Source organism: Herpailurus yagouaroundi, unplaced genomic scaffold, assembly GCF_014898765.1.
Source record: "Herpailurus yagouaroundi ecotype Mexico unplaced genomic scaffold, PumYag 197, whole genome shotgun sequence".
Lineage (NCBI taxonomy): Eukaryota > Metazoa > Chordata > Mammalia > Carnivora > Felidae > Herpailurus > Herpailurus yagouaroundi.
Genome location: NW_024412428.1, coordinates 24,486,704 through 24,509,893, shown reverse-complemented (window position 1 = coordinate 24,509,893; position 23,190 = coordinate 24,486,704). Strand labels below are relative to the sequence as shown.

The window sequence follows — 23,190 nt, the reverse complement described above, 5'->3', positions numbered from 1 at the left end:
AGTACTCCTTTTATATATTGCTGGATTTGATTTACAAGTTTTGAGGATTTTTTATGTGTATGCTCATGAGTGATACAGATCGGTAGTTTTCTTGTGATGTCTTACTCTGGTTTTGATATCCGAGTAGTTGTTGTCCTCATAAAATGAGTGGGGAAGGATTCCTGTCTCTTCAATTTTCTGGAAGAAATTATGTAGAATTGGTGTTATTTCTAACTTAAACATTTGGTAGATTTTGCCAGTGAAACCATCTGAGAGTGGAGGCTTCTTTTCCAATAAAAACCAGACCAAAGCAAACCGACACAGACGATTCAAAGATGCTTGTGGATTTTAGAGCAATTGATCCATTTCTCCTAAACTGTCGAATTTATGTGCACAGAGCTGTTTACAGTATTATCCTTTTAATATCTATGAGACTTGGATTAGTTTTTTTCATCTCTTCAGAATTTTTCTATTAATTTCTTGTGGTATTCCTTCCTTCCTTCTGCTTGCTACCAGTTCTATACATTCTTTTAATACTACAATACTCAAATGAGACTTCAGCTCATTTAAAGCAGCTAAGTGTTCTCTTGGTATCCTTAAACTATCTTTTCTGATATGTATAATCTATATATTTTAAAAATCATTCTCTAAAGACCATGCCAAAATAGGAGTTCACTGGCTTTCCACTTTTTTTCATCATCTGATAAGAAGTACCATTTTCCTTGATGAGTGGTCCTATTCTGTATTTTGCTTTTACAGTCCTATATATTTTAAAGAGGTTTCTTTTTTTCTTAACATCTTTCACGAGGCTCTCTTATATCTGAAATTAATTTTTCTTCAGTTGGGTCTCTTCAGGTTTTGTGTGAAAATTTTTAACGCTGAGCAATCAGAAAAGCTCACAATGCTTTCTTCAGGTGGATCATTTAAGACATTAATACTGTGCCACTACAACTTTTTATAACATGTCACATGCTAGTTAATGGTCTGTGCCCTGTACTGAAGGATTACAAGGTTCTGACAATGGCTCTCAAGGAGAATTCTGCAAGGGCGTTTTTGGTTGTCACAATTTCTGAGAGGCACTATGGCATATTAGAGGAGGAACCGGGGAATGTTACAATAAATTTTTTATGAAAAGGAGGCAGGATTCTGGTGAGACTGCAAAACATGCAGCCTTTTTCAACCCAAGTCCTCTCCTTGAGCAAACAGAAAAATTTTCAACTTCAACGCCTGAGGATGGAAGCAAGTCGTACCATTGTAGACACTTGTAAGAGAAGCTGACCCATTACATACGTGCTTCAAGGCTAACTAGGACTCGATTCTCGTAGGGACATTTCCAGCTGAGAAAAGCTGCAAGGAGAAATGGGCACCTAGGCAACAGCATGAGGAGAAAACTAAGTAGTACATGAAGTACATGAAATGGGAGTGCAGAGAATGATTGTAGCAACTCTGTCAGGAGTGACTCTGAGCCAGGCCTTTAACTAGGGAAGACTTTAAAAGCTTCCTATTCCTTGTATCTGTTTGCATTTTAATCGCTGCAGTTGAGTTCATCCCTCTGTTTTTCATGAATTTAATTTCTTCTGCAAATGCGAATCTTTTTCTTCAGCAATGTTGTTTTAAGAAAGCTAATGAAAGTTTCTCTAACCTTTTAAACCAACTCTCTTAGGCTTTTTAAAGTTTAGACATTTTCAATTTCTCATGATCAGATCTCTTCCAAATCTAATTTCTATTTTATGTTTTATTTTATTCTTCTTAAGTAAATGCTTACATACACTCACCTGTATTTATTTCCTTTCTTCTGGCTTGGTACATTCTCACAGACACTATTTCTTCCTAGAAATAGCCTCACCACTCTGTGTCTGGAAACTTTTTTTCTCTGATGTTCAGTTTAGATAATAAAACATACTAGAAATTTACTTAGAGAAACTTTTCACAAATGGAAACGTTTCACAGAAAGAGACTATTTAAAACTCTTTACGCATCAAATTTTGAATAACACTGCTATTCGACACAAACGTTCATCAATACTCGAAATAAAATGAAAACCATTACAAAATAGAATTCTTCTTTCTCCATGTGTAAAAGACTAGGAAACCAAACTCCTAAAAGCAGATAACGAGACCTTAATCTCACCTTAAAGCAATCAAATGAAAAATATACCATCCATACTTTCCAAGGAAACAGTACCTTCTCATTTTTAACAAGCTGCTTCCGGATTGCTGAATCCCGTCTGAAGCATAACGCTTTACAACAGGGCCCAAGATTACTAAGAAGACTTGCTCGCTCTTCTTTTCGTAGTAATGCAGCCATGTTGAGAGCCCCCAGTTCATGTTCAAAAAGACTGTCTGCATCTTTCAATAAAAACAAACAGGCATTAAGTTTTCCTAAAATAGGAAAGTGTTGCTGGCTGCTTACATATTCCATTAAGTTTATCATCATGCTGGTGAAAATTATTTTATATTAAAGGCATATATACCTTATTAGGTCACAAAACACGTCTCAATGCATTTAAGAGAACTGAAATCCTATCCTGCATCTTTTCAGAACATGAAAGTATAAAACTAGAAATTAATTACAAGAATAAAAAGCAAGAAAAAACCCACAAACACATAAAGGCTAAACATGCTACTAAAAACAACTAATGGGTTAACAAAGAAATGAAAGAGGAAAAAAAAATACATGGAGACAAATGAAAATAAAAACACAACAGTCCAGCATCTTGGGGACACAGCAAAAGCAGTTCTCAGAGGGAAACTTATAGCAACACAGGGCTATGTTAAGAAACAAAAATCTCAATCCAACCTTGCACCTAAAGGAATTAGAAAAAGAACGATGCCCAAGGTGAGTAGAAGTGAGAATCATAAATATCACGGCAATGACAGAGACTAAAAAAATCAATAGAAAAGATGAATGAAACCAAAGGCTGGTTCTCTGTAAGAGAGAAACAAAACTGAGAGTCATCAAGAAAAAAAAATGACAAATAAATATAACAGAAATGAGAAGTAACAAGAAACATTACAGAAATACAAAGGATAACAGAGTACTATGAAAAATTATATGCCAACAATTAGGACAACCTAGAAGAAATAGGATCTGAACAGACCAATTGCTAGTAACAAAACTGGAAGTCATAATCAAAAACTCCCAACCAAAAGTCTAGAACCAGGTGAATTCTATCAAACGCTTGTTAATAAGTTAATACCATGTCACCTCAAACTATTCCCCCCAAAAGAGGAAGGAAAGCTTCCAAATACACTCTATGAGGCTAGCATTACCCTGATATCAAAACCAGACAAAGACACCACAAAACAACAAAACCATAGGCTAATATTTCTGATGAACACAGATGTAAAAGTCCTCAACAAAATATTAGGAAACAACATTCAACAACACATTAAAAGGACCGTTCACCATAATTCAGGGGGATTAATTCCAGAGATCCAAGATGGTTCAATATGCAAATCAATCAATAGGATATACCACATTAACCAAACTAAGGATAAAATCGTATTACCTCATGGGGGAGGAAAAAGCATTGGACAAAACTGAACAGCTGCTCAGGATAAAAACTCAACAAAGTGGGTTTAGAGGGAACGTACCAGAACATTAAAAAGGCCATATATGAGCAACCCACAGCTAACCTCATACTCGATGAAAAACTGAGAGCTTTCCCTCTAGGATCAGGAACAAGACAAGGATGCCCACTCTTGCCACTTTTATTCAGCACGGTACTGGAAGTTCTAGCCACAGACCGGAAAAAGAAATAAAAGGCATCCCAACTGGTAGAAAGTAGTAAAACTGTCACTGTTTGCAGATGGCATGATACAGTACACAGAAAACCCTAAAGACTCCACCAAAAAACTCCTAGAGGTAATAAACGAATTCTGTAAAGTTACAAGAAACAAAGTTAATTTCCAGAAATCGGTTGCATTTCTGTACTCTAATAATGAAGTAACAGAGAAATTAAGAAAACAACGCTGCTTAAAATTGTACCCAAAATAATAAAATACCTAGGAATAAACTTAACCACAGAGGTGAAAGACCTTTACTCTGAAAACTATAAAACACTGATGAAAGAAACTGAAGATACAAACAAATGCAAACACACACCACGCTCATGGATTGGAAGAATATTGTTAAAATGTCCACACTACCGAAAGCACTCTACAGACACAATGCAACTGCTATCAAAATACCAATAATGTCCACAAAACTAGAATAAACAATCTTACTATTTGTATGAACCACACAAGACCCCAAATAGACAAAGCAATCTTGGCGGAAAAAGAACAGTGTTAGAGGGATCACCATCCCAGATATCAAGCTAGAATGTGCAATCTAAAAAAACAAAGCAGAAACTGACAAATGAAATACAGAGAACAAACTGATGGTTTCCAGATGGGAGAAGGGTGGGGGATGAGCTAAAAGGTATGCCAGTAATGAAATAAATAAACCACAGGAATAAAAGGTACAACGCAGGGAATGCAGTGAATGGTATTGTAACAGTGCATGGTGACAGATGGCAGCTATACTTAGGGTGAGCAGAGCATAACCTCAGAGTTGGTGAATCACTGTGCTGTACAACTGACACCGATGGTAACACTGTGTGCCAACCATACTGCAATTAAAACATACAAGAGGCAACATATTCTCTGTGAAAGATCTTGAACATGTGGTTATGTTGCTAATCTCAAACAAAAATAAATATTCAGATAGCCACTTGAAGGTGTAAGACAAGTAGCCTAGGGGGAAAGGATTTAGACACTGATTACTGTCTATTACTGGGAAGAAAGGTTGGAAGTTAGAATTAGTGAAATCGAATTCAGTATATTGTTTACCATCAACTATCGCATAAAGTCCCGGAATAGATTTCAGGACTTTATTATAGCAGCATTCAACTGCAGTAATATGACTACCTTTTGTGATCTCTTAAAAAAAAAATCAGGTAAGTGATGATTAGGTATTAAGACAACCAGCAAATTTTATCGTAGATTTGGTCACTGTGAAAACAATGTATAAATAAAAATCACTTAGTCTTAAGTTACAACATGCAAAGGCAGGGAGGAAACACTTAAATCTCTCCTTAATTCTTCTATTTTTATAAAGTTTGATGGAAAATAAAGAGGTTGGGTTAAATAAGAAGTCAAAATAACAGAACAGGGCCAGTCAGTAATCCAAAAATATAACACAGTAAAACTTCACAGCTAGCATTCTACAAGCTGGCCAGAAGTACCAACAGCTACCAGATACTGCTTCTATGACAACATAATCAAACAGGTTATTGTTAGAGTCCACAAAGGAAAATGGTAAATATCACCTAGTAAAAACACAACAGACACATCTGACTGTTTCACTTCCACTTCCTGAACTGCAAAGCACAGTGAGATTAGAGAATTAACAAGAAACTAGTCTCATGTAATATATCTAGTCAACAGGTCATATACCTGTCAAAAGGTACAGAATGTAAGACAAGTGTAAATAAATATAAAGAAAAAACTCAAAACCAGTTTGCAAACTTCAGTGTCTATCGGAATCATCTGAGGAGCTTTCTAAAATACAGTGCCAGGGTTCTACCACTGCATCTACAGAATCTCCACAGTTGGATCAGGATACCTAAATGGGAAAAAGGCAGTCCCTCAGGTGATTCAGATAGAACTATGCTTCAGGCAAGCAGTGACATAGACACACGTAGTATTAAAAAAAACCTAAAACCCCCCAAAATATTAACTACCATTCCACTGTAGATACAAATACAGAAGAAATGTGCACTGAGCCCACCTTCTTCCTGGAACAATGGTCATGACGACAAATTTCTTTTTATTGGAATCCTTATCGTTCTCTTCTTTAACAAAAGAATACAAAACACACACTTGCGCACCTCCCTAGAAAGTATAACACGCCCAAACTTCCAGTCTCTTCGTGGTTTTGAAATGATTACCACAAAATTATTCAAGAGACTTTTTTTTTTTTTTTAAGTAATTTCTGTGCCCAACACGGGGCTCGAACTCACCACCCTGACATCAAGAGTTGCAGTCTCTACCGATTGAGCCAGACAGGTGCCGCCTTACTTGTTTTTAATCTATCACACTCCACACAAAACTCAGGCAAAGGCAATTTAAGTTTCAGTATACTTATAAAGTTTACAGTGTTTTTAAAATTACAAATGGGATAGGGATACACTTTCTTCAGTACTGGGACACTGAAATAGACTGAATAGGATAGAAAAAATCAGTACCAATTATTTTACAAATACTTCTTGAAACTGTGTGTCAGACACTGTTCTAGATAATAGCATAATCAGTAAGAACAGGTCATTATACAATGGATACAGCAGTATACAAAGTCCCATTCCTTAGGAAACGTATATTCAGCATCCTGAATCAGTTCTCTTGTTCTCTAATTAGGAGAGGTCTGATTGGTGAGCAACAATTAACCCCCCTTTACGATGTATGTCATCAGGTTATGGCCAAACTATATTTCCTAGGTAGCAAAGTCATAGGAGCAAACTGCTTTAGAGGTGGGTGAGACCTTAGGGCTTTCATTCCATTATTTAATACCCACAGGAGTTACCTGCTTAAGGTCAAAGAGCCAACCAAACAAGGCAGAAAGCGGGGGCAGGAACCTAGGAGTTCAGTCATTTGTCAAGTTAACACATATTCACAATCATAATAATTTATATGTTTCACGCATGTGTTTCATTCTATATTTATTGGGATGTGTTAAAATCAAGACTTTTGCTGCTTATGCTAACAGTTGAAAGAAAAAACATGAAAGTAATAAAACAATTTTTTTCAGGGAGCCTGGGTGGCTCAGTCAGTTAAAATGCCTGCCTCTTGATTTCAGCTCAGGTCATGATCTCACAGCTCCTGAGTTGGAGCCCCATGTTGGGCTCCGCTGTGACAGTGCAGAGCCTGCTTGGGAATCTCTCTCCCCCTCTGTCTCTGCCCCTCTCCCGCTTGCTCGCGTGCTCTCGCTCTCAAACATTAAAATTTTTTTTTCCATTTTTGTATTAGTAAAAATCTTAATTTTTAAACCTTTACTCTCACAAACATGATATAAAATTAAATGTCGTTGCTTTCACATTTTCTCTCTTCCTTCTTTTTACCACCCAGTCATTCCCCTTCCGTTGTAATGAAAAGCTGTTGCAATAAGGTCTAAAATCAATATGAAACTAGTTTCAAACTAAATAGTAGTAGTCACTATTTATTAAGTGTCACCACATGTCAGGAATCATTCTTAGTATTTTACTTAAACCTCATTTGCTGCTCCTAACAATCTTACGAAATTGATGGGGTAACTATTCCCAGCTTACAAATGGTGACACTAACACACAGAGTAGCTGGTAAGTGTGTGCCTATTTAGGAATCCAGATTATCTGGCACAGACACCAAGCTTCTACCCCCTTTGTTAAAGGCTCAACCTAGGCATTTGCATATGGGTAGAACTCCCCATTTCCCAGGGGAAAGGGTTGCCTTGACACCCAATTTGTTTAGATACGAACGAAGCCCACTTTTCCAGGCTCTGCTCTGGTTAGTTCTGGGAACACGACTAAGAACTTTACTGTGCTATTTCTGCACCTTTTTTGCTTTAATTTGCAGAGTCAAAATTCCTTTTTAAATTTCTGAAAAAGATTTAATACTGAATATCAAGTGATTCCTCAAAAAAAAAAAAAAGTTCCTACACTTGGAGTGCTATGTGAAAACAAAGAACCCTTTTCAAAGGCATCTCAATTAAGTCGCAGCAGACATTACACAAAGTGGAATGGGATTACCTTTGGGTTTTTCTAAAAGTCTCTGACAAGTTTCTTTGACTTTGGTGAAGAGTTCAGAACCTGCCAACTTTTTAGAAATCCCCACTCTTAGCATAACAGCTCCAGGTGTGAATTTTAAGAGGGCAGCCCCAGGCTCTCGTGGTTCTTTTGGATGCTTTGGCATAAGACCAGACCAATCCACATCTATCACATCTAATGGATCTGTAAAAAGTTAAGAATGGGATTTTGTTTTTACATCAAGAAATAGCATTCTTGTTATCTTTTGATAAACAGAAACTGCAAAACATAGAAAGCATTAAGTAACAAGTGTTTTAAATGAAAAATAACAGTCTTAAAATGAGAGCTTTACTATAAAGACTAATATTTAGAATCTAAGGACCTTTCCAGTAAAAAAAAACAAACAAACAAAAAAACCTCACCAAAAGATAACAGGCAAGCAAACAAAACCCAAGCGTATTCCTCCAAATTTAATACTGCAAACAAAGAATCCATCTACTGACAAGGGACAATTGAAAAAATGAACAGTAATGTTCTATTTAATAACATATAATAAAAAAAGATATACGTACCTTCTACATTAGTAGAAAATTGTGAAATACAAAACAAATTAAGTCAAAATAAAATTTTAACGTTTTACATTCCCCAACAAAACAAAGACCCGCACTATGATAAAAAAAAAAAAAAATTAGAATGGGGCGCCTAGGTAGTACAGTTGGTTAAGCATCTGACTCTTGATTTCAGCTCAGGTCCTGATCCCACCATGGTGAGATCCAGCCCGCTCTGGGCTTGGAGCCTACTGATTCTCTTTCCCCCCCTCTGTCTGCCTCTTCCCCCACGCGTGTGGGCTCCCTCTCCCTCAAACAAATTACAACAAGCAGACAAACTGGGACGTTGCTTCAGGCTGTGGACACCAGAATAAGCTCTGGCGGAGTGTACGGTTCTATACTATACAAGGGAAGATAATTACTGAGTTGAGAAAATTGACAGAGGTATATAGATCTTGCATAAATGTAATTTCAACAATTATAAATTTTGAATGACCGTTTCAGCAGTTGGCTTGTGGCACCACAACCGTGAAGCTCCGTACCATACATCTACCATCCGGAACATTGCTGGGCAATCAGTATTCGGTTAGATTCCAAGTTATATAACATGAATTTCAACTTCTGGAACGGAAATCTTAGAATTTGACTATTTGAAAAGAGACCCTGTCCAATTCGTAGGCAATGTCGACTTAAAAGTGTGCTGACCATACAGACTGTGATTTTCATTGTATTGGCCTTTCAGTCTCAAATAAAACATAGAAAGAAAAATTCTGCCTTTCATTACTTAGCAATGCCTTAATACCAAAAATCAGGTCATTTTTACGTTCAACCACCTTTGTAAATGATTACCTGGCATCTTCTCCTCATCCTGTTGGTCTTCCCTCTTTTCAGCATCACCTGCTAGAATTTCATCTAGTTCATCATCACTGATTGGCTCATATCCTTCTCCAGCACCAGATCCTAATGAATGTGCATCATCTAACTTGGATTCGTCATCTCCTGTTTCGGAAAGATTTATCTCATGTCAAAGAGCACACGGGAGGGACATTTAAGTGAAACCAAAGGGGAAGAGGCTGTGCACACTAAAATATTTGAAGAGTGTTTTTTTCCTTAGAAAACTACATTTCTTAATATTCCAAAAGGAAAATTAAATTTTAAGCGCAAGAACACAGTAAAAACAGCAATACCGAAACAAGTTATAAGATTACAATTAAAATGTGACAAAAGGTACCGCTAACTTATTAATTTTGCTTCTGTATGTTAATGTTTTTACAATAAAACTTGAAGTAAATCCAGACAAATTTACTAACTTCAAAAGGATGTAGTAATTTCTTTACTTAAATAAACTCATTAATTTAAAAGACTTGTAAACTTATTAATAATTACATTTATTTGAAAAATTGCCGCTGATTCTCCCTCTACCTCCCAATTCATCTCCCTATCCCAACTCAATTTTAAAGAGAATGCTGTAAGAAATTTAAAAATATTTTGCTGGTACCACTAGCATATATTTATCTTACCAATCTTTCTCAATTACTTAGGTTAGGCTTTGTCACCCAGTGAGTTAGCTGTGAACTGAAAAGTACCCTGAAACTACAGAGTATGTTTAATATTTCTAATCAGTTATCCACACACTTTACTGAGTTTACAACACTAGGTTAGCAAAATGCAACAGTATGCTTTACAGGTATAAATTTGCAGCAAATAAAATATAATAAACTATGAGATGTTTCTGGTCATTCTATAATTTTCTATTATGTTCTAGAATAATCTCCCAATTCACTTCTAAGGTAATCAACTTTAATGACTTCATTATACAAATATACATCTAAGCATAAAAGCATATAACAGGATTTGTATTTTTTCAAGTTTATCCCACTCATTTTCCTACTTTAGGTGAATAAAATTTTTCATCTCACAGTAGGTAATTCACCTATAAATTCCGATGCTATGTTATGTGTGATCACAACCAGTGAATGCTGTATTTTAGGGATGAGGGGCACTGACTCCAATCACAAGAGAGTTATTATGATTTGTTCAACTATATTCAATTACACTCCAAGGTTATACCTCCATTAGTACTATGGCTCAGGATTTGAGGCTATTTATACTCAAAATTGAGATGAAAACATAATGTGAGGAAACACTTAGATAGAAATGTTTTTGTCAAGTAGAAAAAAATATAACAGATGCTGTATTGGAACATATCTGATCAGATAACCAAGAGATAGTAAAGATGTTTATAGTTTCAAAAGAATGTGCATTTACTCTAGGCCCAATGTTATAATACAACAAATAAAAAGAATAGTGAAATAACTGCTGCTTATATACAAGTATCCTAGAAGTTTCTTGAGGGCTTGATGTCAGAACAATGGTGTTAAGCACTGGTACCAGAACTGGACAATCCCAAGGAGGCAGAATTTCCAGGACAATTTTCAGGGAAGCCATTACTCTTGTTAAGCTAGCCTATATAATTCACCAAAGAATAAGACGTGGGTATATATATGCACAGGCAGAACATATTTTCATTCATCAACCATTTACTGCATCCTTGCTATAGTCCTGACGATAAAGAAATGAAAAGCTATGGTCCCTAACAAAGGAGTAGAGTATAGTGGGGACAAAACCAAGGAAAAATAATTGTAATACAGCGTGGGGATGCTATAAAAGATATATAGGCAAGGTGCTATGGCAACCTGAATAAGTACCATTAGCAGAGAAGGCTTCACGGAGGAAATGATGCACAGACTGGGAAATGAAGTCTGAATAAGGGAAGATAAGAGGGCAAACATCTACCAAGCAAAGGGAAGAGGCAGCACAAAGAAGGCTGGAGGGCAGTGCACTGAGAGAATTCAGAGGCATGAGTGGTCTGCACTAGACTGGGGGTAAAGAAGAGAGTGGAGGCAGTGAACAATGATGTTCCCCACAGCTGAGGCTGGCTCTTAGTGGGCCAAAGGGGAAATGCATTTTCAGGGAGTGTTGACTGTTTCGTGTATTTGTTCTCAACTGCCCTGTAAAACAGAATCACTAAGAGTTATTTGAATCTGTCTCTGAACCAAGAAATAACTTCCATTTTTATGATTTTTTTTTTAAATATCTAAGAAAAGAAGGTGATAACTATTTTTTACTGCATCTACCTTTTATTTCATTCAGGTGAATCTGAACCAAGTATACCATGATAGTACAAATCAGGGGACCACATTTTTGAAATATCACAGGGCTTTTCCTTATGCATATCAGAACACCTTCACAAGAAAATATTTTATTTCCTATGAAATCTGAAAAGGAATGGAGCAGATAACAGACAACAAGGCACTCACCTTCCACACTCTCAGTTCTCTCCGCTTTGTTTAGATCTTCAAATCCCTGCACAGATCCTAGATCTTTATCCATTTTTTCTTTATCCAAAGCAAGACAGTCTCGGGAAGTGCCTTCTAGATCTCTTTCATGTTCACTCTCCAGTTTTGCTTCACTGCGTTTTACAGACTCTATTTGAGAAGAACTCTCAAAAGTTCTGTCTCTGTCTCTGTCCCTGTCCCTTTCCATAGAATCAGGAATTAGTCTCTCTCTTTCCCTGTCCAAATCTCTCCGTTTGTCTCGTTCTCTCTCTCGTTCCCGCAATCTATCTCGGTCCCTGTTCCGTGGCCAATCTTTATCAGCATCTCGGTCCCATTCTCTCTGTCTTGTGTCTCTCCTCTCTCTGTCCCGGTCTCTATCATGCTCATATCGATCACGTTCTTGAAGCCTATCTCTGCTATCAAACGACCCGGATCTTGAATGGACCTGTCGATCTGATTCAGGAGAACTTCTTCTTGAACTATGGCTCCTTGAATCCTGGCGATCTAAAATAAATATACAAAGAGTTTACACAAGGTAAGAAATAAAATGCTTCATTGCCGCCATACTTGTTATCAAATCACTGTGTTATGCACCTGAAACTAACACTGTATGTCAACTCTACTTCAATTGAAGAAAAAGAGAAGCAAAGAAAAAGGGATAGGAAGGAAGGAAGGAAGGAAGGGAGAAGGGAAAGAAAGAAAGAAAAAAAATGCTTCATTTTAGGGTCCTTTAAAACTTACATTTGATGTTTCCATAGTCCCAATTATTCAAGAAACTCATTTTAAGGAAAAATTGTAAAGTGCTAATTAAAATATGTAAAAGGCAAGGGAACATGTAATTTTCCACTATAACCACAAAATATCTTCCAAGAAATACATACATAAAATGGGTAAGCATTAACGGAACTGATCACTTCATCATCTGACCTCTTCCTATCCCCTATCTTATTTTCTGTGGTCAAAAGAAAAAGCACTGGCTGCAGGAGGAAGAGCAGGAAGGTTAAAATTTCAAGCATCAGTAAGGAACTTGAATACTGAGCCCTCTGCCAAGATATACTACTAACATCCTGATATCAAACTGATGGACGTCACTCAATGTACCTCCATTATAATAATGTTAGTGTTAATGTCGTAACAGGTAACATTCTGGTGGCATGGTTAAGCTTTGTAGTTTCTTAAAATTTAAGGCAGTATATAATGTAACCAATGTCTCATTTACGTTAAAGTTACAATTTGTATAAAAGAGAAAAGTGTATAAAATACACTAAGACAGGAAGCACTGGCTAGATTAGAATTCAATTTTATTACCTGAAGAAGTACTTCGACTGGGCTCTCCACGCTTTAACTGATCAATCCTAGATTTCCTCTCTCCTGTGATCTCCAGACTTTTTGTTTTCTCTCTATCTCTCGAGCCACTATGCAGTACTCTCTTTCGACCACTTTGGTCATCCCCACTTCGATGGGCAGAATCATTGGACGGGGAGCGGAGACGCCCAGATGTATGGCTCCGATTGCTCCGATTGCTGCCGAGGCTGCTGCTCCTCTTTTGATCCAGCGGCTTGCGATGCGGCGCATCTTCTATAGTTACGTGCGGCGCCTCTACCTTCTCGGCGCGGGTTCTGTGGCACTTCCTGTGCGAGTCTTCACCGGTGCTGTTGGTGGGAGCGGCAGACGAGGAAACGCTGGTGGCGGACGCGCTGAAGGCGGCGGAGGCAGAAGAGGAGAGAGTAGCAGAGGCGGTGGTAGAAGCGGCAGCCGCGGGCGGCGGAGGGGGAGGAAGAGAGGACGGAGAAGGAGTCCTTCCGGGAGTGGCAGCCGTGGCGGCGCGCTCCGGCTCCGCCACCTCCGCCCGGTCAGGCACGTCCTCGTCGGACCAGTCGCTGAACGCCGTATCTTCCTTTTTCTGAGAATCCTCCAGACTGCCATCCTTACCATTGGACATGTCAACCAATTCCTCTTTGGCTGTCAGAGGGGGAGTCCGCGGGCCTCTCTTCTTCTTACTCTGCAGGACGGCTTCTTCATCAGAAAGATCAGAATCGCCTTTGGATTTCTTACGTTTCTTCTCTATACTTTTCTTCTTCTGGCCTTTTTTTGGTGAAAATACTTGACCGTCTTCAGATGCTGTCTCTGTGTTACCCCTCTCTAACCCAACATCCTCCTCCTTCTTTTTCTTAACAGGTTTCTTCTGAATTTTGGCTTTTTTCTTGTTCTCATCATGAGCTCGATCAGATGCGTCTCGCTCGTCAGACGGGTGGTGTCCCATCAGGTCTTGTGGGCGAGTTCTTGAGCTTTCCGGGATTTCTGTCTGTTCTCTCTGTTTATCTACAGAAGAAACTTTCTCTTTAAGCTCCTGCTCTTCATAGCGCCTTGAACTCTCTTTTCTTTCCAGCTTACGATCTTCCTCTTTCCATCTACCCTGCCTGTCTTCTGGAAGGTGTGATGGACTGAGAGAACGAGACTCTTGAGGTCGTACAACCTGGCTCAAGAGTCTATGTTTTTCATCTATACAAAAAGATGAAAGCAATCACACTTTCACCAGGTAAACAACGTTGCATTTACACAGAAATAATAATAGCCCAGCCTCTCACTTTTCATTTTAAAACTTTAAAAATGGCAATAATTTCACTAAAAATATGGACTTACTACCAACAGGAGATGACCGTGCCCCTACGATAAAGTAACTGTATTCCTAACGTATACTTTAGTCACATGAGATATTCAGAGGCAGCAGAGCAAGAAAACTTTCAAATCTCACTTCATCATTTCCTGTTAATGCCAAAGAATGGTCTCATGGTTACAAAGGAATGTGGATACAGAAACAGAGAAAACAGATTCTGCTTACTTTTATCATCTCCACTGTTGTAGGTGTCACTGTCGGGAGAGTGTTCTCGCCGGCGCTTAGGTGACTGACGAGGGCTAGGACTCCCTTCATTTCTATAGCGCTTCCTAAATAGGACAAATATAGTTTATAAAATTCCAGAGGATGAAAAAGAGATTTCTTTACTAGTTTTCAGTATTATTTCTTTACTGTAACTACAAAATATAATTGTAAGAGAGCAATACTGTGAGAGCTGTATCATATAAAAGGTGTTCAGGGGGCGCCTGGGTGGCGCAGTCGGTTAAGCGTCCGACTTCAGCCAGGTCACGATCTCGCGGTCCGTGAGCTCGAGCCCCGCGTCGGGCTCTGGGCTGATGGCTCAGAGCCTGTTTCCGATTCTGTGTCTCCCTCTCTCTCTGCCCCTCACCCGTTCATGCTCTCTCTCTCTCTGTCCCAAAAATAAATAAACGTTGAAAAAAAAATTAAAAAAAAAAAAAAAAAAGGTGTTCAGCATGCATCTTGAATAAAATTCTTCACTTCGTTTGTTAAGACATACAATTGTGATTTAAAACACAGGACAACAGGTCTTTCTTCATCAAATCGCCAGATTTAATAATTGCATGGTGGTAACATACAAGAGAGGAATTAATGTACCGTCTACTAAAACTTACTCATTAATTTTATCTTTTATGATAAAGAAATACTTTATGCTGGGAAGCCAAATGAGAAAATCAGTATCTGCTTTGGAGTCAAAAAGACATGAATGCAACTTACAGCCATGTTACCTATTAGGTAACCTTAGGAAGTTCCTTGAAATCACTGAACCTTAGCTTTCTCATCTGAAAATGGTGGGAAAAAACCAGGGTCCATCTTGTAAAATTGCACTTAGGAATAAATTAGTTTTATCATAAGCCTAGTGCTAGTTATGTTGTGAGTACACTGTAAAAATTGGTTCCTTCCCTTTTCTTAAAACTAAATCACTTGCTTGGTGGCAAATTAACAAAATAATTAAAATGTTCACTATTCTTATTAAGTTAAACATTAAATGACTAGTAATTTATATCTCTGGTACTTAAATTATTCTAGTGTTTTCCTGTATTGTCATTAAATTTTGACTATTTTTTTTTTTTTAAACCACTGTTTATAAATACTGTGGTCAAAAGTTATGAAACATACTGCAGCACACATATCTCCCTCACGGCTCATTTACATAAATGAGTAACCAGGGTTTCGGAAAAAAAAGAGATTAGTGTGACAACTTACAGGCTCAAGTTCGTACAGTTCCCTATCCAAAGCTCCTGCTATCATTAGGCCATCTATTCTCCCATACTTTGAATGTGGGCTGGCCCACAGACTTGCTATGACAAGAGGATGTGGTGAAAGTGACAGAGTGTGAGTTTGGAAAATCAGGACTCAAGATGCATTGCAGCTTCTGCTTTTGACCTCTTGGCATGTTTCTATCATTATATGGAGAGTTTAGACTATTGGAGAATGAAAGGTCGTGTGGAGGAGAAATGAGATGCCCTAAACAGCAGCCAGCACTAAATGCCAGGCATGAAGAGTGAGGCCAGTTTGGGTCACCCAAACACAGGTGAACTGCCAGACCCACCTCGGAAACATGAGTGACCCCAAGTAAGATCAGCAGAACTGCTCTGCTGAGCCCAGCCCAAAGTGCTAATCCACAGAATGATGAGACAACTGCCTCTTGTTTTAAACTACTAACTTTATGTGTGGTTTGACACATAGCCAAGAGGTAACTGGTATATCTAAATAAAGCCAATAATTAAAATGTACAAAAAAAATAACTTTAATTTCTAGGAAGTATCTATAGAAATAAAATTAAGAGTAAAATAAATAGTATGGCAAGTCAGCAAACAAAACCTGCATAATAGGGGTTAAAAAAAAGTGTTGGGTAAATTCAACTACTGAGATGACAATACAATTGATAAAAACATCAAGATATTAATCTCATACAGCTATCGTTATAGAGCTGTTTGACTCCTAAGTTTGTGGGGTCCTTGCAACGTTTGGATTGTCCAACCATGAAAAACCAGAACAAAGTTTTGCTACTTAAGCAGAGATCAGAAGCATGGAAAAACGAAATCAAAGCACAGGACTGCGTAATAGATAAATAACAAAGATTTCACAATTTTCATCTTAGAGACTTTAAGGAGGTCAGAGAAATATGTATTGTATGCCTACATGTGTTAAAAACAGTATCTGAATTTTATGTTAATGTAAGATTATTTTTTAATGGGGAAAGGGAAGCCAGTGGATGTGAACTACAGAAAACCCTGGCTGCAGATTGAAGGGAAGCCAAGACCTAATAGATGCAGCCTCCACTCCTGTGCTTTGTTCTTTGTCCACAGTCATAATCTACAACAGCAATGATGAAAAACAGCCGAAAGCAGGGAGCTGTATTCACCATAATTCACATGAGCTAGAAGCAGAAGCAATGGAACTGAATATATAAATTATTTCCAGTTTGTTTTAGCAAACTTAACCATACCCTTTATCCCAGCTGGTATTAAAAAGGAAAAAAAAAAAAAAAAGGCAGTTAACTCCAATAAGCTTGGTTTTATGTCCATGAAACCTCAAAACTGACCAATCAGAGTCCAAAATTCTCATGGCTACAGTGATTTAGCTCCCTTTGTCTATTCCTCAACTGATGAGAGTCCCAACATACATAGAGGGCTGTGAAGCTGACAGGCATACACTCAAGCCATCTTAGCCACCATCTGGAGAAAACCTTTCTGAGACTAGAAGTCACACAGAAGAAAACAGTGGAGAAATGGACAGACAGGATTCCTGATACATTGTTTCAAAGTCTGAACACAGTCACATCAGAACAAATGAACTCTAACCATGGACTTCCCAGATATCTGAGCAATCCTTTTTTTGGGGGGGGGGAGGGCAGGGGGGAGGGGAGAAAAAGAAAAAAAGAGAAACTGTCCTCAGATACATGAGAAGATGGGAACACATCTTTTTTTTTTTTTAATTAATTTATTTTTTGAGAGACAGAGACAGAGTCTCTGTCACAGAGACTCCGAAGCAGGCTCCAGGCTCCGAGCTGTCAGCACAGAGCCCGACGTGGGGCTCGAACCCACGAACCATGAGATCATGACCTGAGCCAAAGTCGGCTGCCTAACCGACTGAGCCAATCCAGGTGCCCCTATGAGAACACATCTTTTGATCCCAATAATCTACTATAACTCCATAGCTCAAGATAGGTCAAGTCTGTATCTCTCTTCAGTGGTTGCAGGACTTCCTTCAGTTTTAAGACCCTGTGAATGCTTCTGTCACTGGAGGTAGTGACTCCAGAGTTATAAGTACCTAAAACTCACGAAGGATTATCAGAAATGGCACAGTCACTATTTTTTGGTGACTCGCCAACTCCATTAACTAGTTTTAAGTGGGTTTGATGAGAGATAGGTTCACTGATTTTATCACTTTTAGGTTGCATTCCTGTTAAAAACAAGTCGACAGAAGTCGAACAAGCCAATATGCCATCAAAAATGGCACAGAAAACAAGAGTGATTAATTATATCCAAGGCTACAGAAACAGTAGAATGAGAAAGTGTTTTTCTTCCTGGACAATTCAAAAGACTTTAAACACCAAGTATGTATTAATAAAGTTGAAATCCAGGAAAATGTTGAGAGGGAAAAGAATTACAATGAAAATTTCATGAAAATGAGACGTTTTGAACTCTACTGAAATGTAACTTTAAAAGACAGATCCATTCCCATTCTTACTTGGACTTTCTCTCATCGTGTCCATCTCTGGGATTCCGGTCTTCTCGGGTATCTTCCCGCTTTTCTCTGCGGTCATCTCGTCCTTTGTCTTTGTCTTCCCAGTCCCTCTGACGCTCTCGTTCTTTATCTCTTTCCCTCGCTCTCTCTCGTTCCCGCTCTCGCTCCCTCTCCCTCTCTCGTTCTCGCTCTCTCTCTCTCTCCCGCTCTTCTCTTTCTCGCTCCCGCTCTTTTTCCCTATCTCGTTCCCTCTCTCTCTCCCTCTCTCGATCATGGTCACGATCTCGCTCTCTTTCGCGGTCCCTCTCCTTTTCTCTTTCTCTTTCTCTCTCCCGCTCTCTGGCACGCTCTCTCTCTAGTTCTCTCTCCTTCTCTCTTTCCCGATCCCGCTCACGCTCCCTCTCCCTCTCGCGCTCTCGGTCTCGCTCTCGCTCCCTGTCTCTTTCTCTAGCCCTTTCGTCTCTTCTATCCTCCACTCTGTCTACTCTTCGTTCCTCTCTTCTTTCATCACGCTCAAGCTCGTCATTCCTTCCCTGATGTCGAATTGGTGAGCTTGGTCTTTGATCTACAATGAAAATCAAGTTTTGTCAGTGATTAACTTGACAGATAACCTCTTGGTAAGACAGCACGGCAAATTTTAAATTTTATCTGTGTATAGGGTCACGCTGGCAACAAATCAGGTTATTACATTTACTTTTAAATTAATCATCCAAAAAATCACCCCTAGATGTTTACAAATTTTTTTTCTTAGAGGTAAGTTTTATTTGCCCTCTAACTAACATGTTTTCTGCTCCCCAACAACCCCCCTCCCACCACCCGCTGATCCACCTTTGATCTTTCTCTGCATGCTCCCTACCCTACCTCCAGCCCACTGCTCCAACCCCACTTTCTGCCATCTCTACCCTTCACCTCTGATCTTCTCTGTCCCCCCAGCAGGACCTGAGAACACTGGTGGCAAAGGATAGGGGCAGCAGGAGGTGTAGAACATAGGAGCTGAAGGAAAAAAAAAATTTCCCTCGTAAGTCACACCTCTAATTTCAGGCTAAAATATATACACATCAAAGTGCAGCTATTATGTGAGGAAAATATAGTAGAACAAAACATCTGTCAATAATTGTTGCTGCAATATCAATTTATCATAAACTAGAATATTAAGGGTACTGATGCTTAGCAATCTTGAAGTAGTCAAATATAAAGTGTTTCGTATTAGCGATATATATTTATACTAGGTTAGAAGTTTTATTCAATCATATAACTGACCACTCAGATGAAGAGCTGTTTTCTTAAAAATGTTAACTGATAATCTCATCACATTATATATATATATATATATATATGTATAAAAACATATATACACACACACGTGTGTGTGTGTATGTATATATATATATTTTTTTTTTTCCCAGTAGATAAATCATATAAACACAGAGAAAATGAATACATGCTGCCCAAATGCCCAGTTGAGCAGGAAATTAGTCTGGGATCAAAAAATGTATAAGAAAATGGTGTTAACTTTTCCACAGAGCTAGCAATTTTGGACGTAGTTTATTGTGGCACAGTCTAGGGTACTGTGATGTTTCTATTTTCATACTATGTAATAATGTTTATGGGTTAGTCATAAAGGTCATACTGCAGTATGGTCAACAGGTTTGCAAGTGGAATATCTAGCATCAACTTATTAAGCAGAATAACTTTAGGATATTTCCAGGGAAAGGTTCAATATAGTAATTTGAATATCCTGTCTTATCACAGACAAAAAAAGACAAGAATTATGGACATTTGCTCTTTAGAGGTAACAGATCAATACAGAAGTTCATAGAATTTTAAAGCTGAAACAAAACAAAACCTTCTCCAGCCCTTTCCTTCTTAAAAACACAGAAATTATGGTCCAGAAGTTGACTAGCCAAAGCCATAGAGATGGCAGATTTATCAGGACATCAGGACTATACGGCAGTTCTCTTAAACCCTTTTTCACTTCTGCTGAAACCAACTTAAAATGGTTCTACTGTGCACCCTTGATTCCCCAAATGCCACATATTTATGGTCTTAGACCATTTGAGTTCCTGGTTTAGGGGTCATACTAATGTCACAACGATTACAAAACAACCTGAACTTCAATACTGCAACTTGTAGTAATTCATACTTGAAATTTCTGATTATACCAATGTCAGAGAACAGACAGTTTTATGTGCTCTTCTCTGACAGATAAAAACTGTTTTCCCCAACCAAAATGACAATGTCCCTTACTTCAAAGAAAATGAAAAGGATATAAGAACACCACTTTAATGTATCTAAATTATTTTTCCTATCTTTTCCCCAAAATGTGTTCACCAAAGATGTGATTCTCTTCATATATTTATCTTAATGAATGACATACCCATTCATGAAACCCGGCATCTCTGAGTTATCTAAGTCCTATCAATTTCACTCTCAAAATATTTCTTTATTCCCTTTCCTCTCTCCATCCCTACAGTTAATATTATTAACACAAACTCTGATCACCTGTTACATGTCTATGTCACCAACAGTCTGTCTAACTGGTTGGTATCCTTCCCCAGACTCGCTTATACTTTCTTCATGAAAACTCTACTTTTTCCAACTGCTTAAAAAGAGTGCTCTTGTAGGCAGTGAAAAGCAATTAAATCAAAAATTTTAGACTGATTTATTAGGCTATGTAGAACTTGGCCCATAGTCTCTCACCAATCCTTTCTACTAGCTTCTTTTCTTCCCTACCAATTATGGCATATACCTCTACTCCAACATCAGAATTCATTACTGCTCCAAAAGCATACGTTTCTTTTAGTCCTACGTGTTTGCACATACTATACCCTCTCCCTGCAAAGTGTTTCTTCCACTGTTCCTTCTGGCAAACTCTTTAGGGAGCTTTCTGGATTTCCTCACAACTCTCTGTGCTGCTTTGTTGTCTCACAGAACTTCATATAGTGGCAGCATTCATCCCCCTTCAATTGCCTATTTGTGCCCTAATCAGCCCATGAAGAACTGAAGGGAAGACGGAAACTCCCGAGCACAGAACAAGGTGCCTGGGCACATCTCCACCCTCAACGTCTATCACTCTCCCTACTGCTCATCATACCTGGGTCACATTGGTCTTCTTTCAAACTCTAGGACATATTAAGATATTTTCCCTCTTGGGGAACTGGCACATACTCTTCCCGCTGCACGGAATGTTTTTACCCTCAATCTCCGCAACGCTAGCTTCTCTTGCATTTATGCATCTGCATAAATGTCATCTCAAATTTTTCATAAACCATCTGAAGTAGGTCCCTCTCTTATCCTTTATTTCTATCTAGGCCCCTTCTTTGTTTCCTTGATTGCACTCAATAGTCATTTCTCTTTTGGAGGAACAGGGGTGGTATCTTCCCTCCTGTGAAGTTCTACAAGGACAAGAACTACTTTACTTGAAGGACCCTAGCAGAAGTGCATGAGCTCTCAAAAAACATGGTAGAACATGTCAGTAACCTCAAAAATACAGTTCTATTTTAATCATACAACTGGTATTTACTGAAGTAGTTACAGTAAAGTAAAACAGAAAGAGAACAGGACTTGCAATCAGAAGATACGAGTTTGAATTATAGCTGGAAAACTTACGTCTCTGTAATAATGGCAAATCACTATCCTTCTCTTAGCCCAAATCCCCTAAGTTATGAAACATGAATTCTCTTATCATATTTCCACTCACAGGAATATTATAAAGATAAAAGGATTGTAAAGAATATTTTATATATATTCTCTGACTTAATATTGTAAAAGATATTAAGTCGGGGCACATATATATAAAGCAACTATCAAAATTCCTGGAAACTCAATACATGGATGGTTGAGAAATAAAGCTAAGATTGAAACCAAATTGTACTACTGAATTCAGGAATAAGATGAAAAAACCCTGAACTCGGATATCAAACTGGGGGGGGGGGGCGGGGAGAAGAGATATTAAAAAAGCACAGCATTACGAGGACATAGCGTTAGATTAAACAGAGGTGAATCAGCATTAGGGAAGATAGAATTTCAGGTATCAACACACAACATATAAACTCCAGCCTCATCTGTAACTAAGGAGGCCCTACACATCTTTTAACCCAAATGCATTAGGCTTACCCTAACAAACTCAAATCAACCAAGTCCGATCTCATCCATACTCCCAAAGAACCTGGTGTCTTAGTGACTTCCTTCTCTCATCACTGCCCATATCAACATACACTATTACCTTTGCGATTCAGTCCACTATGAAGCATCATTATTCAATTTCCTACCCCTTCAAGTTTTGTACTGTATTAATCTCAGCATTATAGCAAACCTTACTTTAGTAACCAGCCAAAGTTAGCAAGACCTTCATAAGATCTTAGAGTTTAAAACGCCCTAATATATACGGACAATAAAAGCTTGTTAAAGAAAGTCCTTATAACCCTTCCTAAATGACTTCTGGTAATCTTGTTGCAAAACTGATTTAAGAGAGTAAATCTAATAAAGTAGAATCTGATACAGATATACAAGATTTTTAAGCTTAAGTTTTAGCTTAAGATACGCCAGAATTTTTAGCTTAAGATATACGAGAACATAAAATCAGCCAAAGCCAAGTATTACAGGTTCTCAAGAAGGAACATGCAAAAAATGTTTCTTCGAACAACCCCCAGCCCTATCATCATCTTTTCCCTGCCCTGTTCTTTTGACAGCCCTCTAAGACTTTATTATTACAACTAACGAGCGAGTGGCCAGGATAGCGGGGTGAGAAAGTTTAAGTAGCTCCTAAATCAGAAACGCCTAGACTGGCACCCAAGCATCTACATTCTTCGAAGGGGTATAAGCCATTAGGTTAAGGCGAGAGACATTCAGCAGGGAGCCTCAGTTCTTGCAGTGTGCCAGCGCTTACTGCACCTCAGTACCCACTCTGCTGCCAAACAGGTACTCTGGTGGCTAACCACTTACATACTCTCAAATAAACAAGAAGATCATATGAGTGAAGATAATAGTTTC

At 38.3% G+C, this 23,190-nt stretch overlaps 1 protein-coding gene across 9 annotated transcripts in view; it reads right to left on the bottom strand.

The window, feature by feature from the left end:
• Positions 1-23,190, bottom strand: part of ZC3H13 (zinc finger CCCH-type containing 13) — a 98,853-nt gene that overhangs the window by 4,731 nt on the left and 70,932 nt on the right. For 5 of the 9 annotated variants that reach the window (XM_040448469.1, XM_040448468.1, XM_040448466.1 and 2 more), the window contains 8 exons: positions 19,108-19,191; positions 18,202-18,763; positions 14,473-14,576; positions 12,939-14,132; positions 11,613-12,134; positions 9,142-9,291; positions 7,748-7,948; positions 2,164-2,327 (listed from right to left, as the gene is read on the bottom strand). In XM_040448469.1, coding sequence (XP_040304403.1) covers positions 2,164-2,327; positions 7,748-7,948; positions 9,142-9,291; positions 11,613-12,134; positions 12,939-14,132; positions 14,473-14,576; positions 18,202-18,763; positions 19,108-19,191 — 2,981 coding nt within the window. The remainder of the gene's footprint in view (positions 1-2,163; positions 2,328-7,747; positions 7,949-9,141; positions 9,292-11,612; positions 12,135-12,938; positions 14,133-14,472; positions 14,577-18,201; positions 18,764-19,107; positions 19,192-23,190) is intronic. The other 4 variants (XM_040448472.1, XM_040448474.1, XM_040448473.1 and 1 more) reach the window with 2 other exon arrangements.